At 45.3% G+C, this 21,539-nt stretch overlaps 1 protein-coding gene across 1 annotated transcript in view; it reads left to right on the top strand.

Annotated features, from left to right (window-relative positions):
- The window catches only part of LOC138536935 (protein AHNAK2-like), a 209,945-nt gene that overhangs the window by 64,771 nt on the left and 123,635 nt on the right, over nucleotides 1-21,539 (top strand). Inside the window, exons 6-10 of the mRNA XM_069641414.1 lie at nucleotides 1,973-2,195; nucleotides 4,221-4,272; nucleotides 18,876-18,942; nucleotides 19,070-19,361; nucleotides 19,506-19,557. Coding sequence (XP_069497515.1) covers nucleotides 1,973-2,195; nucleotides 4,221-4,272; nucleotides 18,876-18,942; nucleotides 19,070-19,361; nucleotides 19,506-19,557 — 686 coding nt within the window. The remainder of the gene's footprint in view (nucleotides 1-1,972; nucleotides 2,196-4,220; nucleotides 4,273-18,875; nucleotides 18,943-19,069; nucleotides 19,362-19,505; nucleotides 19,558-21,539) is intronic.

The following is a 21,539-nucleotide window of genomic DNA, read 5'->3' as shown; positions in this document are numbered from 1 at the left end:
CAGAGTGAGTAGGCCAAAGCCACAGAGTGAGCAGTTCAGAGCCACAGAGTGAGCAGGCCACAGAGTGAGCAGCCCACAGTCACAGACTGAGCAGGCCACAGTCACAGAGTGTGCAGGCCACTGTCACAGAGTGAGTAGGCCACAGCCACAGAGTGAGCAGTTCAGAGCCACAGAGTGAGCAGGCCAGAGTGAGCAGGCCACAGAGTGAGCAGCCCACAGTCACGGAGTGAGCAGGCCACAGTCACAGAGTGAGCAGCCCACAGCCACAGAGTGAGCAGTTCAGAGCCACAGAGTGAGCAGGCCACAGAGTGAGCAGGCCACAGAGTGAGCAGCCCACAGGCGCAGAGTGAGCAGCCCACAGTCACAGAGTAAGCAGCCCACAGTCACAGAGTGAGCAGGCCACAGTCACAGAGTGAGTAGGCCACAGACACAGAGTGAGCAGTTCAGAACCACAGAGTGAGCAGGCCACAGAGTGAGCAGCCCACAGTCACAGAGTGAGCAGGCCACAGTCACAGAGTGAGTAGGCCACAGCCACAGTGAGCAGTTCAGAGCCACAGAGTGAGCAGGCCACAGAGTGAGCAGCCCACAGTCACAGAGTGAGCAGGCCACAGTCACAGAGTGAGCAGGCCACAGTCACAGAGTGAGCAGGCCACAGTCACAGAGTGAGCAGGCACAGTCACAGAGTGAGCAAACCACAGTTGGCTAATTCGCAACTACACCAAAGATCTCTTTGAATAATGATGCATGAGCACCTTTTGCAGTATGCTCTGCTCACACACTGTGGCAATTTGTGTCCCTGGAACCTAATGCCCTCCCATTCAGTGGTTTAATTTAGGCAACCATGGAAAGCGGCGCTCACAAAGAAAGGTAAATGTGAAGGGTGGAAGGCGGCATGCACGCTTCTACTCTGCCTTTTGCCCTTTACATTTGCACCCTGCAGGGCCAAATGATTCATTTTTAAACATTGCGCACTCTACCTAGTCTTTTATCTAGTCCGCTATTCACCTCCGGTGTTAGAGAGGTAGAGTTCCGGCAAGGATGCGGGAATGCTGGGGAGTGGAAAGTGTTAGTGGAGGGATGTCGTGTATGGTGCTGGTGGGAAAGTATAGTCGGTTTGTCTACATATCTCTAGAAGGCCTAGATGCAAAATGGGAGGCAGCAGCAATAGCTTGCATACTGGCGACCTGGGTCTTCCAGCCGTCCAAGAAGGATCCTTTTTGAAGTTTTCCTTTTTTGATTCCCAATCATCTGAAGAATGAGTGACTCTGTCAATTCCCAATTGTTCTTCCTTTAGGTGTGTTTTAGTGAAAATGTGTCCCCGGGGCCATAATGGCTCTCATGACCTTTAGAAGGATCTAGTTGAAAAACTGCATCCCAAAAGCTCGAGTTACATAATTGCCCACTTGTTTGCATTTTGTAACTCAAGCTTTTAGGATTTGGGTTGTTTGTCCCCTGCTGCGCATTTAATGTATGCAGGGGACACCCGCGCAACCCCTCATAATACCGAACTAGGGTATCGGCGGACACCCCAGCAACTCCCGCACTCCTAGTTCGGTATTATGTGCTTGTGTCTTTTTTACCAGACCGAATGCGGACCAAATGTGCATTCGACTTTTTATGCCGACCCTTTCGACCTAGACGCTTTGGAATGATACTGATTGAAGTGAAGCCATCTGTTATGTGTCGGAATGAAAGCGTGGATTCTTCACAATAGCCTGAACGTCCTCCCTCCCCTTTTCTGACCAGCTACTGACTGATTACAGTGCTTTTCGGCAATATGACAATACTGCTGCAAGACATTGTGGTCATAAGTGTCCCCTGACACAACATACCATGGAACTTGGCACCCTAATTGCTGCTCTTGCATTGGAGCCCCATGTTGCAGTCACTCAGAACCGTTGGTGAAAAACGAATGTACAAGCCCTGGTGCGCAGAAGGTGCTTATCAAAATCTTGCCTCTCTCACCCCTCAGAGCTCTTCCATCTGCCGGGCTGCCATCCATGCCGGAAAACTCTCCAATGATGGTGGACTTGTGACCGTGGAGAAGAAACTGGGGCAGAGCAGCTACCAGCAATCCACGAGGAATGGAGTCACGACGCAGAGCTACGGGCCCGCGGCCGGCGCCTTTGTGTTTGACTCAGACACTGTGGTCATCCCACTCTCAATCCCTGGTGAAGCTCCCCCGGAAGCTGCTGGTAACTCTCTTCCTGCATTTTATATTATTTCCATTTGATATTTACCATTTATTTCACGCTAATATCTCTCGGGCATCAAAGCGCATGTAGTCGTAGAGGCTGGATGCATGAGCTACAGGGCAGAAAGTGGACGGAAAGGGGGGGCAGCAGGGAAGAGCAAGGGACTTCATTGAAAACAATTGTTTTAATGTTTTGCCTGCAGGCACTAAGGTCTTCTCTGGAACCAGGCTCTTCTGGTAGTGCATTCCACACCCAGTCCGCCTAATCAGCAGATGATCCAAGAAGGGCCCCAGTTTTGTAATATTTTAATATTGAGATGGATGTTTGTGGTGTTGCTGGTTGCGGGTGAGCAGATATAGGCCACATTAAACTTTCTGCAACCGTTGGCTCTCCAGATGTTCTGGACTACAACTTCCATCAGCTCTAATAATAGTAGTCCGTGCTGAGAGATCATGGAAGTCATAGTCCTAAACATCTGTAGAGCCAAGGGTTGCAGACCCCTCATTTAGGTAGCAGCTTGCATGTACATGTAATGTTGTATCAACCACTGTCAAGGTTTTAAAAGAGACCAGGGTTCTTACTGGCAGCCAATGTAAGGGCACGGGTGACAGTGGTGCAGCGGTCATTCGATATAAGAGGTCTGAGCTGGTGTAGCAACATTAGATGGTAAACTGTGGAGCACACTAGGTTGACCTGTTAATCCATACACAGTGTAGGGCCAAATAAAACCCCAAGGGATTTCACCTTTCCTTGTGTGGGAATAGAACGTCAAGATATATCAATAAGGTCAGCATCCGAGAATTGGAGCAACAGACGAGGATAGAACACACATACAAACTCTGTATTATTTTCATTCAGGCCTGACCAATTTTCTTTCAAGCATCTGCCTGGTAGAGGCTAATACTGGATATGTTGCATATTTGGTTCGCAATCATTGTCCAGATAGAAGATTATTTGGGTTTCATCTTTATCATTTGGAATGTGGCTCCTAGTCTGGTTAATCAATGATGCACGTGTTTTATATATACGTTAAATAGCTTGGGGTGAAATGCATGCACTTTGGGGACACCGCATGTCACCAGCTGAGGTCCAGAGTCGACCTGTCCAGACCTAAACCTGGCCATCCCATTTTTCCAAAAAGAGGCTCTCCTGTGACCTGTCACCATCTGCACTCGGTGCAATAGAATGAAGTGGTCAAGAGTATGGAAGGCTGCAGAAGAATTCAGCTGCATAAGGAGACCTGCCTTCCCATTACCCAGAATCGGTAGCAAGTTTTCTTTGACATCTGGGAGGACAGGGACGTTCTGTGCCCCTACGAGGCATGAATCTGGATTGAAAGTCCCCAATCAGAGGGTTATCTTGAATATGTCTCTGAAGTTGGACGGTAGCTGCTTTATCGAGATTGTTCAGAAGTAAGGGGAGATGTGTGATAGGCCGGTAATGCACTGGTTTCTGCTGTTCGAGAGAAGGTTTCTGAATAATAGGCTTGTTTTGGACATAGGTATCTCTGATGAAAGCACTGATCAGCCTTGTGATGATAGGGCCTAATTAAAACGTGTCAATACATTCCTTTAAACATTTGAGGGGCATGGGTCTTCCGGGCAGCTGATTGGTTTAATCTTTTTACAATGTTTGTGATCTCTTTAACTATGAGTGGTTTCAGAATCTCTTTAGGGAAACCAGTATTGATAAGCGTCCAGGCAGTCAGGGTTCTCCATAACGCTTTTTGTAATATTCTCTCTAATATCTGCAATCATATTTTGAAGAATGGTCATAGTTGATTGCACAAGTTAGTTGTCGGTTCGATCCTAGCTGAGGACTGATAAGGTTTATCTAATTCCCTGAAGATCTTCCAAAATCCTGTTGCAAATTCCTTGCCATCCTGTGCACGACTCTATGCTATGCTGCTGTGGGGGTTGTAGCGGTGGGGGAGTGGTGAGGGGGGTAATTTGAAGGAACGTTGAGAAGGGGAAAGGTTTATCACTACATTTCCATATACAACATTTCCACTTTTGTTTCTTTCAGTTCCTGTTGAGTGCAAAACCCCAGCTAAGGAATTGCGTGGGAGTTCAACCGAGTGAGTACTTACATGGCAGCCTTACTCATTCTTTTTCATTCCGCCTCTACCGACAAGAACTATCCGAGCTCACCTTCAAATAAGGCATTTCTTGGGTGCCTTGAGGACATTGTAGTATGCCTTTCTCTCATTCACCGCCTACTATGGTTCAGGGATGAGCAGCATGTTTTCTGGGTGCCTTTGCCTCATCATGAGTTGGGTGGTATCCCAACGATAATTGCACCTGAAAACTGCCCCACACAATTAGCATTAGCACAACTTGGTTTGGCCCAAATTGCACCAGATCCTGAGTTGTGGTGGTGCTGTTAGACCCCATTTGTTACGAGTCCATAGGAATCTATGGGGGTTTTCGTCACTATTATCACTGGCGGTAATAGCCTTGGTGGTAATAGCACCAAAAATGGGCAGAAAGCTACGGATTTACCTCCACCTTAGAGCTTGAGGTAAATCTCCAGCTTTCCACCCAAACGAAGGATTAGGCAGAGTGGTAATGTAGCGGTAATAGCGTTACTCCCACATTTTTGCTGCTCCGCCCAACATCTCATGAGGCCCTTTGTCATTCGACAAATTAAAGGCAGAAGCACTCATTGTGGCTCTGTGCCTTGACTTGGTTTTGTGTGTGGCATTGCTAGAGCGAACCCGGTGCTTTAGGACAGTCCTTTCAAGGAACACAGCAGTGCCCACTGGCCTCCTCCCCAGGACAGCATTTACTTCAAGCAGCTGTGAATCACATGTGCATTAACCCCTCCACTCTGCCCAAACGGACTGTCCACCTTACCAGATGCAGATACATGGCCGGCCACACCAATACCATGTGACTGGAGACTCAAATATGACTAAGGAGAAGGAACAGGCCTGCTTATTCTACGCCCCCACTCTCTGGCACGTTCTCAGCAACTTCTTGAGGCATATTCACGCCCCGCAAACTTTAAGAAAATAACAGGAAATCCCTCCTTTTCACCCATATCTTTCCAAACCACATCTAACCTCTCGCCTCTTTCACCCTTTCGCTAACAACCTTCCCACTTTCATTAGCATTCACAATATCTGCAACTCCGCATGTACCGGGACAGCCCTGTACTCTTCTCCCAACAGATGTCAGGACCACGCTACATAAACATAGGCAGAAAATAAATAATGAAAGAACTTCATTTAATAGATAGAGATCCTGTATTCCGGCTGTACCCTAATTACTTCATTAGCCCAGAGCTAAAGAATACAGAGCAGATATGCGGCACAGCAGAATAGTAGATGTATCGTCACAAAAAAAGCAAAACCCCAAAGTACACTAAAAGGGATGCCCGCCTGACACAAAAAAACCTTAGCATCAATTTTCTAGCAAATGTACACAGCTCGTTAAAGGATAACCCATTCCAAATATGTATCCTGACCACACCCAAGAAGCATGAACCATTTTAACTGAAGGGCAATATATTTTGGTATAGTTATGCTGAACGCAGACCAACCTAATGCTGTCATGTTATGTTATGTTATGTTATGGTGTGGAATGTAACGGTGCAGGGTCTCAAATAGCGTGGCTTTTGCTATTTCCATGGTAGCATCTTGGTGCTTAGGGAGCGGCAAGAGATGGGTTGAGTTGGGGTTGTTTGGGCTGGCAAGCTGGCAAGAGTGGAGGGAAGAAAGGAAGGTATCTGTTGCTGCACAGTTGCTGTGTGCAGATCAGAAGAACCCATCTGTGTGTGCTGGTGAGGTTCGAGGTGCCTTTGGAGATGCAATGCCTGTTAACAGTCTCTGGGGTGGGTATGTTTGGTATCAAGTGTGAGTTTCTCCCATTGACATGTTCTTTGTGATTGTGATCAGAGGTGCTTGGCATGGTCTGTTTCAGGGATGAGGTGTGAGGTATGAGGTGTAGTTAGGGTGGGAGACAGAAAGGTTAGTTGGTGGTCAGTTGGCTTTGGGCGACGCAACGCCACAGGGTGCTGCCGCTGGGCTCTTCTATATGTGCGGTCCTCCAGCGCATAATAAATGGCATTGAGTGAGATCATAAGACCAACATGGGTATGTGATTTCTCTAGACCATGGAAAATATTCAACTGCAGAGTTACAAGAGTGTGGTGCACATTACATATGCAGGCATTGCATTATTGATAATACATGCATGTGGGATACAGGGGTCTCCAGTATGAGGAATTCAAACTATACACCATGATACACAACATTCAGCATCTAGAATTCTGACTGTGCATTGAGGGCATCATTTCAAATTCAGCACCACAACTAGACACAAGAGAACATGAGGAATCCCCAGCATGCACCTCAAAGGACATCATTCCAAATAAAGAATCCTAACATCACACAGAGATACACAACATTCCACTTCTAGACTATTCCCTTGTATTACTGAACAGCATTCCAAGGATATCCTAATTATACACACATGGGCAACACTTTCCACTTTAAGGATCCTAACTGCACACAAATAGATGCATACTTTCAACTAGCATCCGTAGTGGAATCTTTTTGTTCCAGCAGCCAATCAGCTTTTTGGAAATGAGTAAATAATTAACAACTTAACGATGGACACCAGTGCTGTTACCAGCCGATCCGGCTCGAGTCGGGGAGCAGCCATAAGACTGCTTGGAACACTGGCTTGTATTGTTAGATTCAGACTGCGATCCGAGTAATCTGATTGGCTGGCTCCCCCGCCCCGGGTGCAAATCTGGTTATTTGTTCACAATTTCAAGTAAGCTATCTGTGTTTTGTTGCTATGCTCTACCAACCTCCTACTGAATATATTGCAGAGGCACACCTCAGCCCTGTGGTCTGACTCTCACCCTCATATTTTAGTTATGCAATGACTTCTGTTATAAACAGCAGAATGTGTGTGCCTTTCCCTGTCCACAATTCTATAAATATACACAGAAGCAGTGGCTGCCCATTCAAAAGTATTCCCATTATGGCAAAGGTGCCACCTCTGTCAAGCAGAGTGGTCCCTGTCAGCAAACATGATAGAGAGCCCTCTGCGTGACAGTGCCCCCTTGTGCTTGCAGACACAGAGGTCCTGGAGGTCCCTATGTGAGTGGCTGCTGTCTTATATTAGAGCCCAGAGGGCCCTGGTGGCAAAAGGTGGCCACCTAGAGTCCTGACCTTTAGGAAGAACATGCTCTCATTGTCCGCTAAGGGCCCCACAGAGGTGGGAATCAGGGAGGGAAGTGTCAAAAAATGGCCCTCCCTTCATCCTGCTTCCAGCCGCTGTGCCTCCCAGGAGCTGGAGATCTGGTATTAGAATTTATAGAGCACGAGCCAAGGCCTAAAAGGCATCTGGGTGCTAAGAACGAGAAGAACCAGAAAAAAACCCAGAAGAAATACAAACAGACAAAATTAGGTATTGAATAGCATGGTGTTTAGTTGATTCCTAAAACCAAGAACGTCTGAGAGGCCTGGACAGAAAAAGTGCAGACTCCTGATCTGGTCTGGAATGTGGCACTTCAAGGAGATTTTTGTCGCTAGAGCAAAGTCTACGGGAAGGAGTGTAGGCTTTAAGCTTCTGCCGTAAAAAGATAGGGCCGGAAGAGTAGAAGGTCTAGTGCAAAATGCACAAGATCTTAAACTCAATCCGTATCCTAACCGGGAGCCAGTTTAGTTTACCTAATAACAAGGTGATATGCTCTAATCTGGTGGCCCCCAGGGCTATGCGGGCTGGAGCATTTTGAAAAATCTGAAGTCTTTGAATCGGATAATCTAGTTGTCCTAAATATATCCCATTGTAATAGTCAATGGAACCCATTGTGGAGGAGGCGACCACTCTAGCACGGCAGGCATAAGGAAGGAAACACAAAACTTTCTTAAGCAGTTTCAGTCTGAGGAAACCTGAACTGCAGGCTGAAGCAATCTCAGCCTCTCTGGATCCTGAAGGGAGGATATTAACCCCCAGGCTTTTTACACTAGGACTAGGTACAGGAAGGACACCTACTGACTCTATCCAAAAAGAAGAGTTCCAGACCGAGCTATGGTCTGGGGTACCAATAACCAGGACTTCAGTTTTGCTACCGTTAAGTTTAAGGTTATTTTTAACCATCCTGGACAAAAATGCTGAGATTAGAAGGCGGATCAGAAGACTGAGAGCTAAGACGGAAAAATAATTGAGTGTCATCCGCATAGGTGTAAAAACAGACGCCAAAAGATGTAATTAGATCAGCAAGAGGACGGAGATAAAGGTTAAATAACAAAGGAGAGAGGGAAGACCCCTGGGGGACATCACACGAAATAGCAAAAAGGAGCTGAAGAGAAAGGATGAAGCAAAACCGTTCGCTGATGATCAGATAAAAAGTAAATAAACCAGTCAAGAGGCATGCCTCGGAAACCAGCCTGAACCAACTGCTGAACCATAATACTGTGATCGATTGTATCAAAGGCTGCAGAGAGGTCAAGAAGAATAAAAACACTGACCTCTTCACGGTCCTGGCACAGAGCCAAATCATTAAGAACCGAAATCATTACCGATTCAGTTCCCATTGTGGGTCTGAACCCTGCTTGGAAGCCATATAAAAGATCATTGGGGTCAAGAAAGAGAGACAGCTGGGGGTTATCAATGGAAGGTATTGCTGAAACAAATGTGTTTGTGTGTGTGTGTTCCTGGAGAATCGCCATCTGGCAAGGGTTTTGATTTTTATTAATATTAACATGATACAGTTAATTCTCAGAAAGGGTGGTCTGCTAACCAGTCTCCACTTTTCCATGCCAAGAACATTGTGTATACTGTGTGCCCTATGCCATCAGTATGCTGATCTAGAGCACCTGCTCTCCAGTGGTAAAGAGCAGGTTCAGAGGTCATAGGTGCCTGCTTCACAGCTGCAGTGACAGCCAAGTCTCTGCAGCACAGAGGTTGCATTTAAAATATGTGCCTTCATTCCCAAACTACAAAATTATAAGGAATCGCCATCCTGGTGGCAGTTTAATCTTTAAATATAAATCATACCTGAGTTTGAGGTATGGTGGCTTGTATATCATATAATAATTAACGCCACACCTGAATTGTTGTCATGCAGGTGTCAACACTGTGAGCCAGGTCAGCCATGGACAGGCTGTGTGTTTTTTCCCCAGACTGGACCATAGCTAGTGGTGGCTACCTCTCTTTTAATCCTTTATGAGGTCAGGTAACACCTTTCTCCAGCAAGACAGCACCTCAGCAGGAAATGTCATGGGAAATAGGAATAACAGGTCACACCTTTCACAAAAGGACTAGCCTTGCACCAGGGTGTTGCATACCAAAGGGTCTTTGATGCTATGGGTCTGGAAAGGGGGCAGAAATAGTTTAGTATGAGGGAGCCCAGCACAGTTGGGGAATGTTTTCATCATCTTGTTTCTCTCAGTACCTTTCCTTCTTTCCAATCTCATCCACTTCCTTTAGCACAAAGCACATTGGGTATGACTGAAGAAGGCGAGGACTGTGTGTCACAAGGACAGGGATTGGACCCCTTAAAGCAGGCTTGCTTCTTTCCAATTAGCTGTGGATCTTTCCCTATAAAACAGGGGTCTCACACTCCTTCTTGGATTCACTTTTGGACCGTTCAAGACTTAAAGACGATTGCGTTCGGACCTCTTTTTGGTGGAGTTGATCTTTCCAAAGTCATCAGCCACTGAGGTGAAGAAGCAGTGTTCCAAGGCAAAGACAAGCTCTGCTCCTTAGCCACTGTTAGGCGCATTAGAGGTGACTCTTGCTTAGGACCAGAATCTTCCACTCTGCATCAAGCCTCCCTAGGCTGGAAGAGAAGAACCTGGAAGGACTCACCCTGTCATAGGGACCCTGCACTGGTTATCACAACATCTGGAGGGCCAGGTCAGCCTGGATCCCTAGTCTACCACCTCAAACTGGTCAAACCACAGTTGAACCATGTTCACTGAACTCAAACCAGTGCTGCTATTGACACTTCATTGAACCTTCCAACGACAATTGCCAAATTGGCTGTCAAGCAATGTGATATGTTGGCACTTTGTACTTGATATTCCTGTAGTAGAATGAGGTTGTGCCATGATGATCAGTGCACCACATTCTGTGAGGCTAGTGTGGTTCAGAAAGAAGGCCTGGCACACCCACAAGATGATGACAACACCGGACCGGCCTCCCTGCGTAACAAGAGCAGTAACCCAGATTAATGTGACGCAGAGACAGTGCAAGCACTGTGTTAGGGTACCGGAATCGATGGTGGAACAGAAGAGAGCAAGGAAGGATCACGAAGAGAAGGAATCCCAAGGTAAAGTAAACAAGATGGCAAAGACAAAGGACTGGGCAGCAGAGTAGGGAGCAAAAAGAGAAAGGCAGAAGGGACATCAGAGCAAGGAAGAAGGACTCCAGATGCAGAAAAAGGCAAGGAAGGCCAGGGAAGAGCTCCTAAGAACAGGGAGACATAGAGAAGAGGAAACATCAGGAGCAAACACAACGAAAATGCTGAGATGCACGAGCGGTCTCTGAATGTGTCTCTCATGGAGCTGGCATGGGAATGAAGCTGTACAGCATTTCCTAGGGACCGCTGACGCACCAAGTGTAGCACATGCCCAGCGTGATGTCAGTGGTCCCCGGTGCACACACCTACCATCCAAGATGGTGCCCAGCATCACTGGCTGGAAGTGCTGTGGAACCCTGGAGCCACTGAGGAAACGAGGTACTGTGCATCACCAGAGTTGCCATATGGCATACAAGCTCCACTAACCAGATGGATGTCCTTCCCTGAGTCTGCTACGCTGCTCGTGGCAGCGCGTAATGACACTGGTTCACATCCATATCGTGCCAGGCAGAGCATGTCACCTGTTCAGCTCGAACAACATGCTCACTGCTGCGAACAAACTGAAACTGCCGCCTCTTCGATCCCGGCATTGAATCACCAAGGTCAATGTATTGAACTGATGAACTTTGAATCAAACTGCAGGAGCACTGATTCACTCGCCGACCCGAACCAGCGATTACCAGCGACCAAACCGACTCAATCCTCGAACTAACCCTGGTGAGCCATCTTAACTACACCAACCAAACACTGCATTCAACCGCACTGAGCTATAGATTCCAACTGACTAGATGCTAGCTCGCCGTTTGACCACACACGACTAACTGCACCAGGGGTGGACTGGCATATAGGGAACTCTGGAGATTTCCCGGTGGGCCTCTGCACCCTGGGCCTCTTTTCTGTGGTATTTCCACTTTTTCTCATAGGAAAAGCATTGGGCTTGCTGAAAATGTGTCATATGGGGCCACTTTGAACTTTATTTCCAGGGCCTCTTTTGGTCCCCAGTAATTATTTCCAGGGCCTCTTTTATTTCCCAGTCCACCCCTGAACTGCACCCGAACCTGGTTCCACTGACACTGAAGTACAGCTCAAAGCCTGGTTCAATGCATCGAAGCATAAACATTGGATTAAGGTACTTTGCCCTGACCCTTTCCCCTGGGCCCACCTTTTGGGGCCCTAGAAACTGTCTAGGTCCCATTTGCATCTTTTTTCAACAAGACCATTTGCTTTTTAAATGCCTGGTTACATTTCTTCCCTGTGTTTCCTCCCTGCTAAAAACCTGTATTTCTTTTTTACAGGGATGGATTTTTATAGTGTTTTCGTGGTTATTGGCACATTAGAGTATTTATTTAAAGTATATATATATATATATATATATATATATATAATAGAATTTTTATTGGACATTCCTTTAATTTTGGAGGTATATTTATTTAAAGTATATATATATATATATATATATATATATATATATATATATATATATATATATATATATATATATATATATATATATATATATATATATATATATATATATATATAATAGAATTTTTATTGGACATTCCTTTAATTTTGGAGGTATATTTCTTAGCTGTGCCTGCTTTTCATTTATGATTGGGATCACTGTTGGTGTGTACAAGCGTGGGGGCTGAGTAGACAGTTTAGTCAATACTTGTCCTTATAGCCCTGCAGAACACAAGCCATTTCGTCACAGTGGGGCTTGGGCGTGTGTGTATGTGTGTGTGTGTGTGTATGTGTATGTGTGTGTGGGTGTGTGCGCACGTGCGCACTGTGAAAGTTGAGAGAGTTTGCACTATTGGTATACAACACCAGTGGGCCAGCAGTGAGTGACCTTCCTGGTTCTGTGATGCTGCTATTGTAGTCTAGACTTTGGAATCCATCTGACTTGTTACTCTTTAGTTTTCCCAACATTTCCTTTCTTTCAGTGGTCATGTTCATCCTCATTGGGCTCTCACTGCCAGAGTTCTTCCTGGATGCCCTCTTTGTGCCTAGTTCTGTTCTGTATGACACTTACTGCCACAGTTCTACACCCGCGTTGCTCTTGGTACCCACTTCTACCACAATGTTGTTGCCAGTACCACGTTCTACCTCAGTGTTGCTCTCATTTCCCAGTCCTGCCCCAGTGTCAGTCTCAGTGCAATGTTTCTGGTGCCATTTCTTCTGACGGGTATCCTTTTCTGAGGGGTATTAGTCTAGAGACACAATATTTCTGCTGCGTGCTATTTCTAGTGGGGATTGTTTTTTTCAGGGAGCAGTATGCCTGAACACTACTATTTGTGCCGGCCATTGCTTTTGTTAGCATACTATACCTGAGGGGGAACATTTCTTAAAACATTTTTTCGGATAGCACAATATTCATGCACAAGCACACTTTCATGGCAGACATGTTGTATTTCATTTTATTACAGTATTGCTAAGGTCAAATATTTACAATTGAATATTTGTTTTAAATTATTATTAATGTGCTTGGTTAATAAAATCAACCTTTCACATAACACAAAATAAAAATATTGTTCCAAACAAGCAATTTGTAAACATATATCATCTCAATAAGAAAGTAAGAAAGTTAAAAGCAGTCATAAAACATAAAACATTAATCCATACCAATATTAATAGTCAGATAAAATCTTCACCACAGAGATGAACCATTAGGTTTAACATTTATTATTAACATTTAATTTTTATAAGATCGATTTTACTTAAAAATTGTAAAACTTCTATTGTCAACATAGCCTGTACTCCTGAACTTAATCTGTTCCAGGTGGCTTCTGTACTCAGCCGATCACTACACTCAACTAATCGGCCAAATGACTGCAGCCTTATTTCTTGTAGCTTCACACATAATCAGGATATGTTGTAGTGATTGTACCTAATCGCTAATTGAGCATCTATCACAATGCATACACAATTGCTTGCAATCTTGACACGCCAAAAGAACCTCTCTACTATTCAGCAGGCTTAAACTGAACCTCAAGAATGGGTTACGCTAGTAGACATTTGGAAACCAGCAAAGGTAGGGAGGTATGGAACCCAATGGCTTATCAACCACAGAGAGGGATGAATGTACTTTATAATTTCGCATTCGGCCAATCGTGATGATCCAATCTGAAAGAAAAATGTTTTGACAGCATTTGGATTGGCAATCCAACTTCAATTGATTGATTGCAGTCACTTAAGATTGAATTAGCAGAATGTTTACATTTTTGCAAAGTAACAGAGCTCCCTTCAGCCACTGCAACACTTAATTCTAGAAACATTGAACCAACCGACAGTGAAAGACGATTACCACACAATGTAAGAATCCTCCAACAAAACCACCCCCTCAGAGATGTCAATCTCAATTCAACCCTCAAAGAGGTCATTGGTAAACTAGGGGAAGATTGAAACTTTGCTTATGCATTCGACCCTCGATTAGTACCCAATTCCTTTCAAATGCCTGATAATCTAAGCCATACAGGATTGATGGCACCACCTTTGTCACTGCACAGAAGTGAAAAAGGATTCTACTGAATGCATGAAGCGTGCTAGTACTAGTTTAAAACCTGCCCTTATGCAAAAAACATATTATTTCCAAACATTTTTGCCCCAGGATGACGTTTGCAACAGTGTTATAACAGAACTGTAGTAACACTACCGCAAAACATTGTCTTGCTGCACAAATATGTTGAAAGCATTTTTTTTTTATTTGCATTAGAGGAATTTTTGCTGTACTGCTAATACCATGCAAAATTGCACTTGCACCAGTGCAAAGTTTCTGTAACATATCCCCATGTGTTATGGGGTATCTAGCCTGCCGACTGAAGATCGGTGAACCCTCGGTTTAAACATTGGAACACTCAATTTCCCAGTGATTAGCAGAACCTGGAATTAGCGAATACAGGCCTGAAGAAATAGTCTCTTTCCATTATGTGGGGATGGAAAATTCAGGTACATCTTATCTTGCACTCTGGGGGCAGCATGAGTCCCCCGTATGTTTAACAAATTGCTTAGTGAAATCCCTTTCTTGTGAGGGCAGCTTTTCACCAAAGTCTCAACTGGGAAATGCCATAGGCTGGCTGAAAAACCCAAAGGGAGGCTAAAAAAGGCCCTTCCAGTCAGTAAGCCATGGATCTGCAACCTTTTACTCTCCAGATGTGTTGGACTACAAGTCCCATCAGCCCCAAACAGCAACCTCAATAGGGAGGGAGCAGAGAAGCCAAAACACCAGGAGAGCTGCAGGTTGCAGAATCCTGTAAGGAATGATCTAAGACTGGGTCATGCTCAAGTTTGACTTAGAGGCCAGCTTCCTTGTTACCTTCTTACTCCAGATAGCAGACTCATAAAGAAGAACAAATGTTTGTAAGTAATCCTGGTATAAGGTTATTGGATAAAGTTACAATATGGTTGATTGTAAAGAGTTTTGATGGATATCCTTTAAAAAGGCATGGTATTATTTGTATAGCCATTGTTGCTCATGGTACACAGGGTTATTTTCTCTCACATGCAAATTGCAGGCAGGGGGCTATGAATGTTAGCATTTACATGATGTTGGGTCTCCTACAAGCAATTTAAATGTTCTGAAGGCACAGTTAAATTATAAAGACTTAAACAGGACATATCCCTGTTTACTCTTTAGTTTTCATCTACATCTTGTGAAGAAATAAATACCAGCCGAAAATGACGCTTTTCAGGTGTTGTTTACGAATGGATTCCTATGGCATCTGCCTGGTCTTTAGCAGATGCAAAACCGAGCTGGATTCCATAAGAATCCATTTGTTTATTACCTGCATGGAAATGTCAGGCAAGCTTAAAACAAAACAAGCACAACAGAGATCTTACCTCCACTCCATCCCCCTACCCTGCCTTGTTCAGGAAAATAGGGCAGAGCGGGAAATCCAGGCATGAAGGCTTTACGCCTTGCATTTACATTCACAATTCCTGCTACACCCCATTTCAAATGGGGCTGACAATATCCCCCATGGTCATCTTTTCGTATCTGCAGTGTCAAGTCACGTTCATTGAAATCACAAAGTGTATCCATCCTGCACAGGTATCCATAAAGACTCTTAAAATGTCATTGATAAGCACCCCAGTATAGCCAGATCTTTAAGAGTTGATATCAAGTGCCTTCTTTTTTGATCACCCTCTAGGTAATATTTTCTGTCACATCCTACGGACCTGATTCTGAGCTCTGTGTAAAATACGAAAAGCGGAATTCTATGATGGAGCGACACTTTTCTCATTTGCTCCCTATTCAGTGTGGTGCAAATAAGAAAGGTGTTGGTCCATCATAGAATGACACTGTTCGTATTTTACATGGCGCTCTGAATAATGCCCCAAGTCATTAGATTTAAGAGCACTTATGCAAAGTTAAAATGCTGATTCAGTTTCACGAACGCGAAGATCACTGGGCAGTGGTTTCATGGCCTCCCCACCCCCGATCATCCATTAAAAGAAAAAAATGAGCTTAAGGTACAATGTTGATTCGTCAGATGCCCCATCACCAGGGCACTTGCAGCTCTGCCTTGGCAGTCCACTCATGTGCCCTGACCCTTCTGAAGAAGCAGCCGGGCAATTGTATCCTCTGCATGCCGGGTGCGCACATCCATTGAAATATGGGGCACTTCAGGGTCTCCCAAGCAGGAATTCACCAAAGAAGATGTTTTACGTCTGCTTGGCCCACTGTGGTCCTACTGCAGGGGCCTGTAACCTTTCTCTCTCCAGATGTTTTGGACTACAACGCCCATCCTCCCTAACCAGCATAGTCAATAGCCAGATATCATGGGAATTGTAGTCCGAAACATCTGGAGAGCTCAAGGTTGCAGACCCTTGCCCTAATGATAAGACCTTTTCAGATGAATGCAGGTTGAGTGTCAGAAATGCAATTTTACAGTATTTGTTCTCTTCGGAGACCAAGGACCAAGCAGTATGGGTCACTCTGCCATAAATAGCAGCCAAGGCGGCTTTAATATTATACACCCCTAGGGTATCTTTGATCGATATAATGCCCAACTTTGCATAACCGGTAATCTGAAGGAAAGTCTGCATCATTCTTACTTTTATACGGCTGTAGTGCACAGGTATGAGTCACAACATGCTTCATTGTAAGCCCATAATTAAGTATGAAATGTATTTCTAACTCTTAAATTCTCGGGAGGATAGCTCAGGGGCAACGTGCTCGCCTTGGAAGCAAGACAACACGGAGCACCACAGGTTCGATCCCCGGTCCGTGCTTAGAAACGCTGGGTATTAAGCGCGTTATAAATAACATATATCATATCAATATTGTTGTCTAACCGGCAATAGTCTGGTGGTCTCGTGGCCTATTAGCTTGAGTAGTCTGAGCTCTGCGCGGGCCTTGATGACTCGTCTTTGGACACGAGGACTGCAGGCCTACACTGGGGGCCTCTGCACTAAAGTCCTGCATAGTCACTGCCACATCAATGATAACCGTACTGCAAGGAGGGAGGCTTAGGCCCTCATTCCGAGTAGGGCGGTAAGGGATACTGGGCACCGGTAAGGAGACCTGTGCCAGTAATCCCTTAGCACCCTACAATGAGGTCCCTTAGCGGGTCCCTTCCTTAACGCCTGGTCTGACCAGGTGTTAAGGACGGGACCTGTTAAGGGACCTGGGCGCAAATATCGGGCTTTGCATATGCTGGCCGGTTATTTGCGCCCTCCCCATTCCCGTTTGAGCCCTATGGGGGCTCAAACGGGAATGGGGAATCGTTTGGTATATGGGGATTTACCGGTCCCTCCAAGGTCGGAATGGACCGGTAAATCCCCATTGAACCAAACCGGAGTCGGTACCGGTGTGGGAGGTAGTCATGGCGCAAATAGCGCCATGACTATCACCATACTCGGAATGAGGGCCTTACAGTAGAATAACTTACATCTGCAGCCTGACCGGCAATGCTGCCTTCGCACGCACCCTGAACATATTGCCCTGACTCTCACTGAATTCTAGTTTGCTGCGTACGAAGCAATGCACACCTCACCAAGACCAGGCAAACATGAGAGAAGGAGGCGCATTACAATCAGCATGGGGGACGACTTCTTACATACAAGGCTCTACTCATCCATACAGCATTCCCACAGATGTTAAGACTGTAAAGGACTAAAAAAACATATTTATTCACTTTGCGCATAGACTTAACACACTATGGGCCTGATTCATGGAATTTTTAGCGCAGTGCAAAGTGACTTTGCACTCGTCCACAAGTGACTTTGCACTGCTAACAAACACACTGATTTACAGAGCGGTGCAAAGCGTATTTTTGCAGTGCAAACTCACTTTGTACTGCAAAAGTACTCTTTGCACTGAGCTAAGCATGCATACTTCGTGGTACAAAAAGTACCTTTGCAGTGCAAAGTGACTTTGCACTGCAAAAATATAGTTTGCACCACTCTGTGAATCCGGTGTTTGTTGGCGCTAAAAGTTCCATGAATCGGGCCCTATAAAATGTCTCCCCGCTGTAATCTGTCCATTGTTTGGGACCTGCGCACTCTGTAGCCCGCCCTCCTTCCTTGCATGAACACCTCCTGTAAACAGACAAGAGGGCCCAAGCACTGTAGCACACCACAATTCACAGTCCTCAAACATTGCTGCCATCTACACTGTCACGGGAAAGCACATCTTGTCAGTTTCGTCATTGCTATAGGTCAAATTCAGGCAAAATTAGCTACATGATAGTGCATCCTGATTGGCTGCTGCTTCTATGCCGTGTAGCTGTCCACACTACCGTATGTGCACTTTGGGAGGTAGTGTAATCTGGCTGCCCAATGCCCTTTGTGTAAGCGTCCCCTAGCCCATCATAAGGGGTCTGTGGAGGCATCGTTTATAGTATGTTACTCTTTTACCGTTTCATACAGTGTCATGTGTAGGCATTGGCTGTTTCGGGAAAAGATATGACCATCTGAGAAGGGCACAGATGGACACGTGCCCAGCCTTGTTTCAGCATACACCCTTCGAATTATGCGAACTAATAGAAAGTAGAGTGACTAAAGAAAGCAATAACACACAGGGCAATCTAAAGAGTAAAACCTCAGAGTACTCCGGGGGTTAGAATGCAGCAGCCAGGGGCACCCCATAACCAGGAAAGTCACTCGCTGTTGGGTGCTGGCTTCCATAAGCAATGGTTCCAAAGGCTAGTTCAGGAAGGCCACTCCCACCTGCCCCTTTCTCTTTGGGTGCACACCCAGCGTGGATCCTGCGGAACATGAAATGACAATTGGTCATTTTGGCAACTGACTGGGGGGAGGAGGGACGTACATAATGGAAGGAAAGTGATTCAAATCGTGCGCAGTCAAGAGGCATATAGAAGATTTGACAGTTGTCACCTTTTGTCTCCATTGTAGAGTAATCTGCCCCCAAGGATGTCAGACCCAAGAATGGAAAGTGTGGGGAACGGATATATACACAGAAGTAAGATCAATATTCAGCCAGCCCTCCATTTGACAAACTACTCACCATGTTGATCACTCAGTCATGAGATAGAAATAGAAAGAGGACAACATCCACATTTCACAATCCATGTCTTTTCTTTACTCAGAGCTCTTCCATCTGCCGGGCCGCCATCCACTCTGGAAAACTCACCAATGCTGGAGGCCGAGTGCGGGTGGAAAAGAAACCAGGCGAGAAGAAATACTCCAAATCCGAAAAGAACGGAATCACCACTCTAGGATACGACTCCTGGCCTGCGTCCTTTGTCCTCGCCTCCCCCTCCGAGGTTGGGCCGCACACCATGAACATGGCCGACATACACATTCCCAGCCTGCTCCTTACCAGGATTCACCTCCCCGACGTGCACATTCCAAACTTCCAAGTCACCTCATATGTTACAGGTAGGTCTTCCCGGACATCGCTGTAATCTCGTCAAGGCATTCCCTGAGTGTGGGTGCCTTTGCCAGCCTTGCTACCATGCACTGTCCAGTCCTCCCAGGTTTAGATGATGCCCATTAACCTGTGCCAATGCTGTTCTTTTCTAGTGCTTGCCCAATGTGACACCACAGCGAAAGAACTGTCTGGTCCTGCCATACTGTGAGTACAGCCGGTGATCATGGTTTTACATACAGCTTCCATGGTGCCAACAGTTATGCATGAAACATTTGTTATGCTAGTCCTGAGATGTATTTTTCGGAACAGTTTGTCACAACGTTAGAAACAATGTTTGGTTGATGTGTGAGGAAATTGAAAATGGGCCAATGCTTGCAAGAGTTTCCTAGAAAAGCCTGGTAGAACAGTGACAGTGTTGATTTTTCTGCACACCGGTGTAGTTCTGACTGCAGTCTCTTTCTTTATGGCCACATTCTGACCAGGATTCTGGGGATGCCTAAGAGCATTTGAAATGATGTGTTTATTAATAACCTAATATACACAACGTTTCCTGTGGAGCGCCCCTGCCTTCAAGAGCACCAGGCACCAATAAACAGCTCAACAAAATGCACCAAAGATACAGGAAATAAGAACTGTTCCCAGCTCAGGAGCTCCCTTAATCCCTCTGGCAATAGCTGAGAAATGGGACCTCATTGGAGAGCCGCCCAGTGAGTCTACAATGACTAGATTAAAAAAACAGCCTGCAACTATTCACTCAAGGACATTATTTTAGATAGGACCGTGGTAGCTATTTGGGTGGTGGGCTACTCCAGTAATGATACAGCACAGATTATATCCCTTGCCTTAATAGAGCATGTTCCATCTTCTGCTCCCTTTGTTTATTTATTAATTTGTCTATTCAGTTTTGCATGGTGCTTACATGTCCTTTTTTGAGATTTTCACTAGTGTGTGGAGGAGAAAATGGGAGTGATGGGGTACGCTGACATGAACATTTGTTGTGGGAAAGGGGACGGGAAAGGGTTTCAATTTACAGAACAGGAGAGTTCCCACCTTCGCAATCTTCTGATACCACCTTCCCTACCACCTATTGCGCGCCTTCATCCATCCTGCACCCGCGGAAACGCTATGAAGCTGCTTCCCGGTACCAAGGGAACACAAATGCTATAGAAGCAAGGAACATAACCAAGTGAGAGGTCGCTTGTACAGGTGGCCTGCGCCTTAGCAGGGGCCCATTCACAGGCATGATATGCATTGCCACATTTTGTAAAATATTAAAAGGCAAATCTAGAAGGAATAAAAGGGGCCAGGAGCAGATTAAGGGATTTGGATTCACCAAGAGGAAAAAGGTTAGAGACTTTTCAGTCAATTGAAGAGACAGTGGGGAGAAAGAAGGGAAGCTGGTACAAGAGACAAATGCAGATAGAAATTTAGGTGGTAGGTGGCAAGAAGGTGAAACCCTGAAAATTAACGTTTTCGCAAATATATACAAGAATCTTTTGGTTTACCTCTCCATAGAAAACGTTTTGGTAGTCCCATCTGTTTTTGGTCTAAATTATATTATACAGATTATTTTCTGAATGAATACATCATTCCTGAGGCACCAGGTAGGGATGGTCCAGGAATTGGAGTGAAATTGACAAAATGGTGTTACCAAATGTTGACTTTTGAGAAGTGAATTCAAAATCAGGGGTACAGTACAATTATGCTGATTATGGCTAGAGAAAATAAATTGCTCCATATCATATTAAATCAATTAGAAAAGGCTATGGCAAGAATCGAATGACGCCTTATCTCGTCAAACTCTCTGCCTGACCTGAAATTGCTCCAGAATCTTGATTACAAATATAATCCCCTTAGGACCCAGAGGGCAGGCTTAGCTCTCGGTTACGATCAAGTATCAAAGCTGTGGGAAGGAACAGAGCAGGCAGGATCCCAGGGATATTTAAGGCTCAAGAACACGTGGGATAAGGTTGTTGCAATTAGGCATCTGGGTGAGGACTTGATGACCTTGCATGACATCTACAAGATATTAGATGAAGAGAAGGTCTTGTCTGGTCTCCCGCAAGTGAGGAGCGATGAGCTGAAGAACCCAATCTCCACAGGGGAAAATTAAGGGTACTGTCCATGAAATGCAGCCTAATACATCTACAGGCTTAATGTTATCCTGGAAGAATTCTACAGGGTAT

This window comes from Ambystoma mexicanum, chromosome 1q, assembly GCF_040938575.1.
Source record: "Ambystoma mexicanum isolate Mex_15411 chromosome 1q, UKY_AmexF1_1, whole genome shotgun sequence".
Lineage (NCBI taxonomy): Eukaryota > Metazoa > Chordata > Amphibia > Caudata > Ambystomatidae > Ambystoma > Ambystoma mexicanum.
This window is presented reverse-complemented; position numbering and strand designations above follow the sequence as displayed.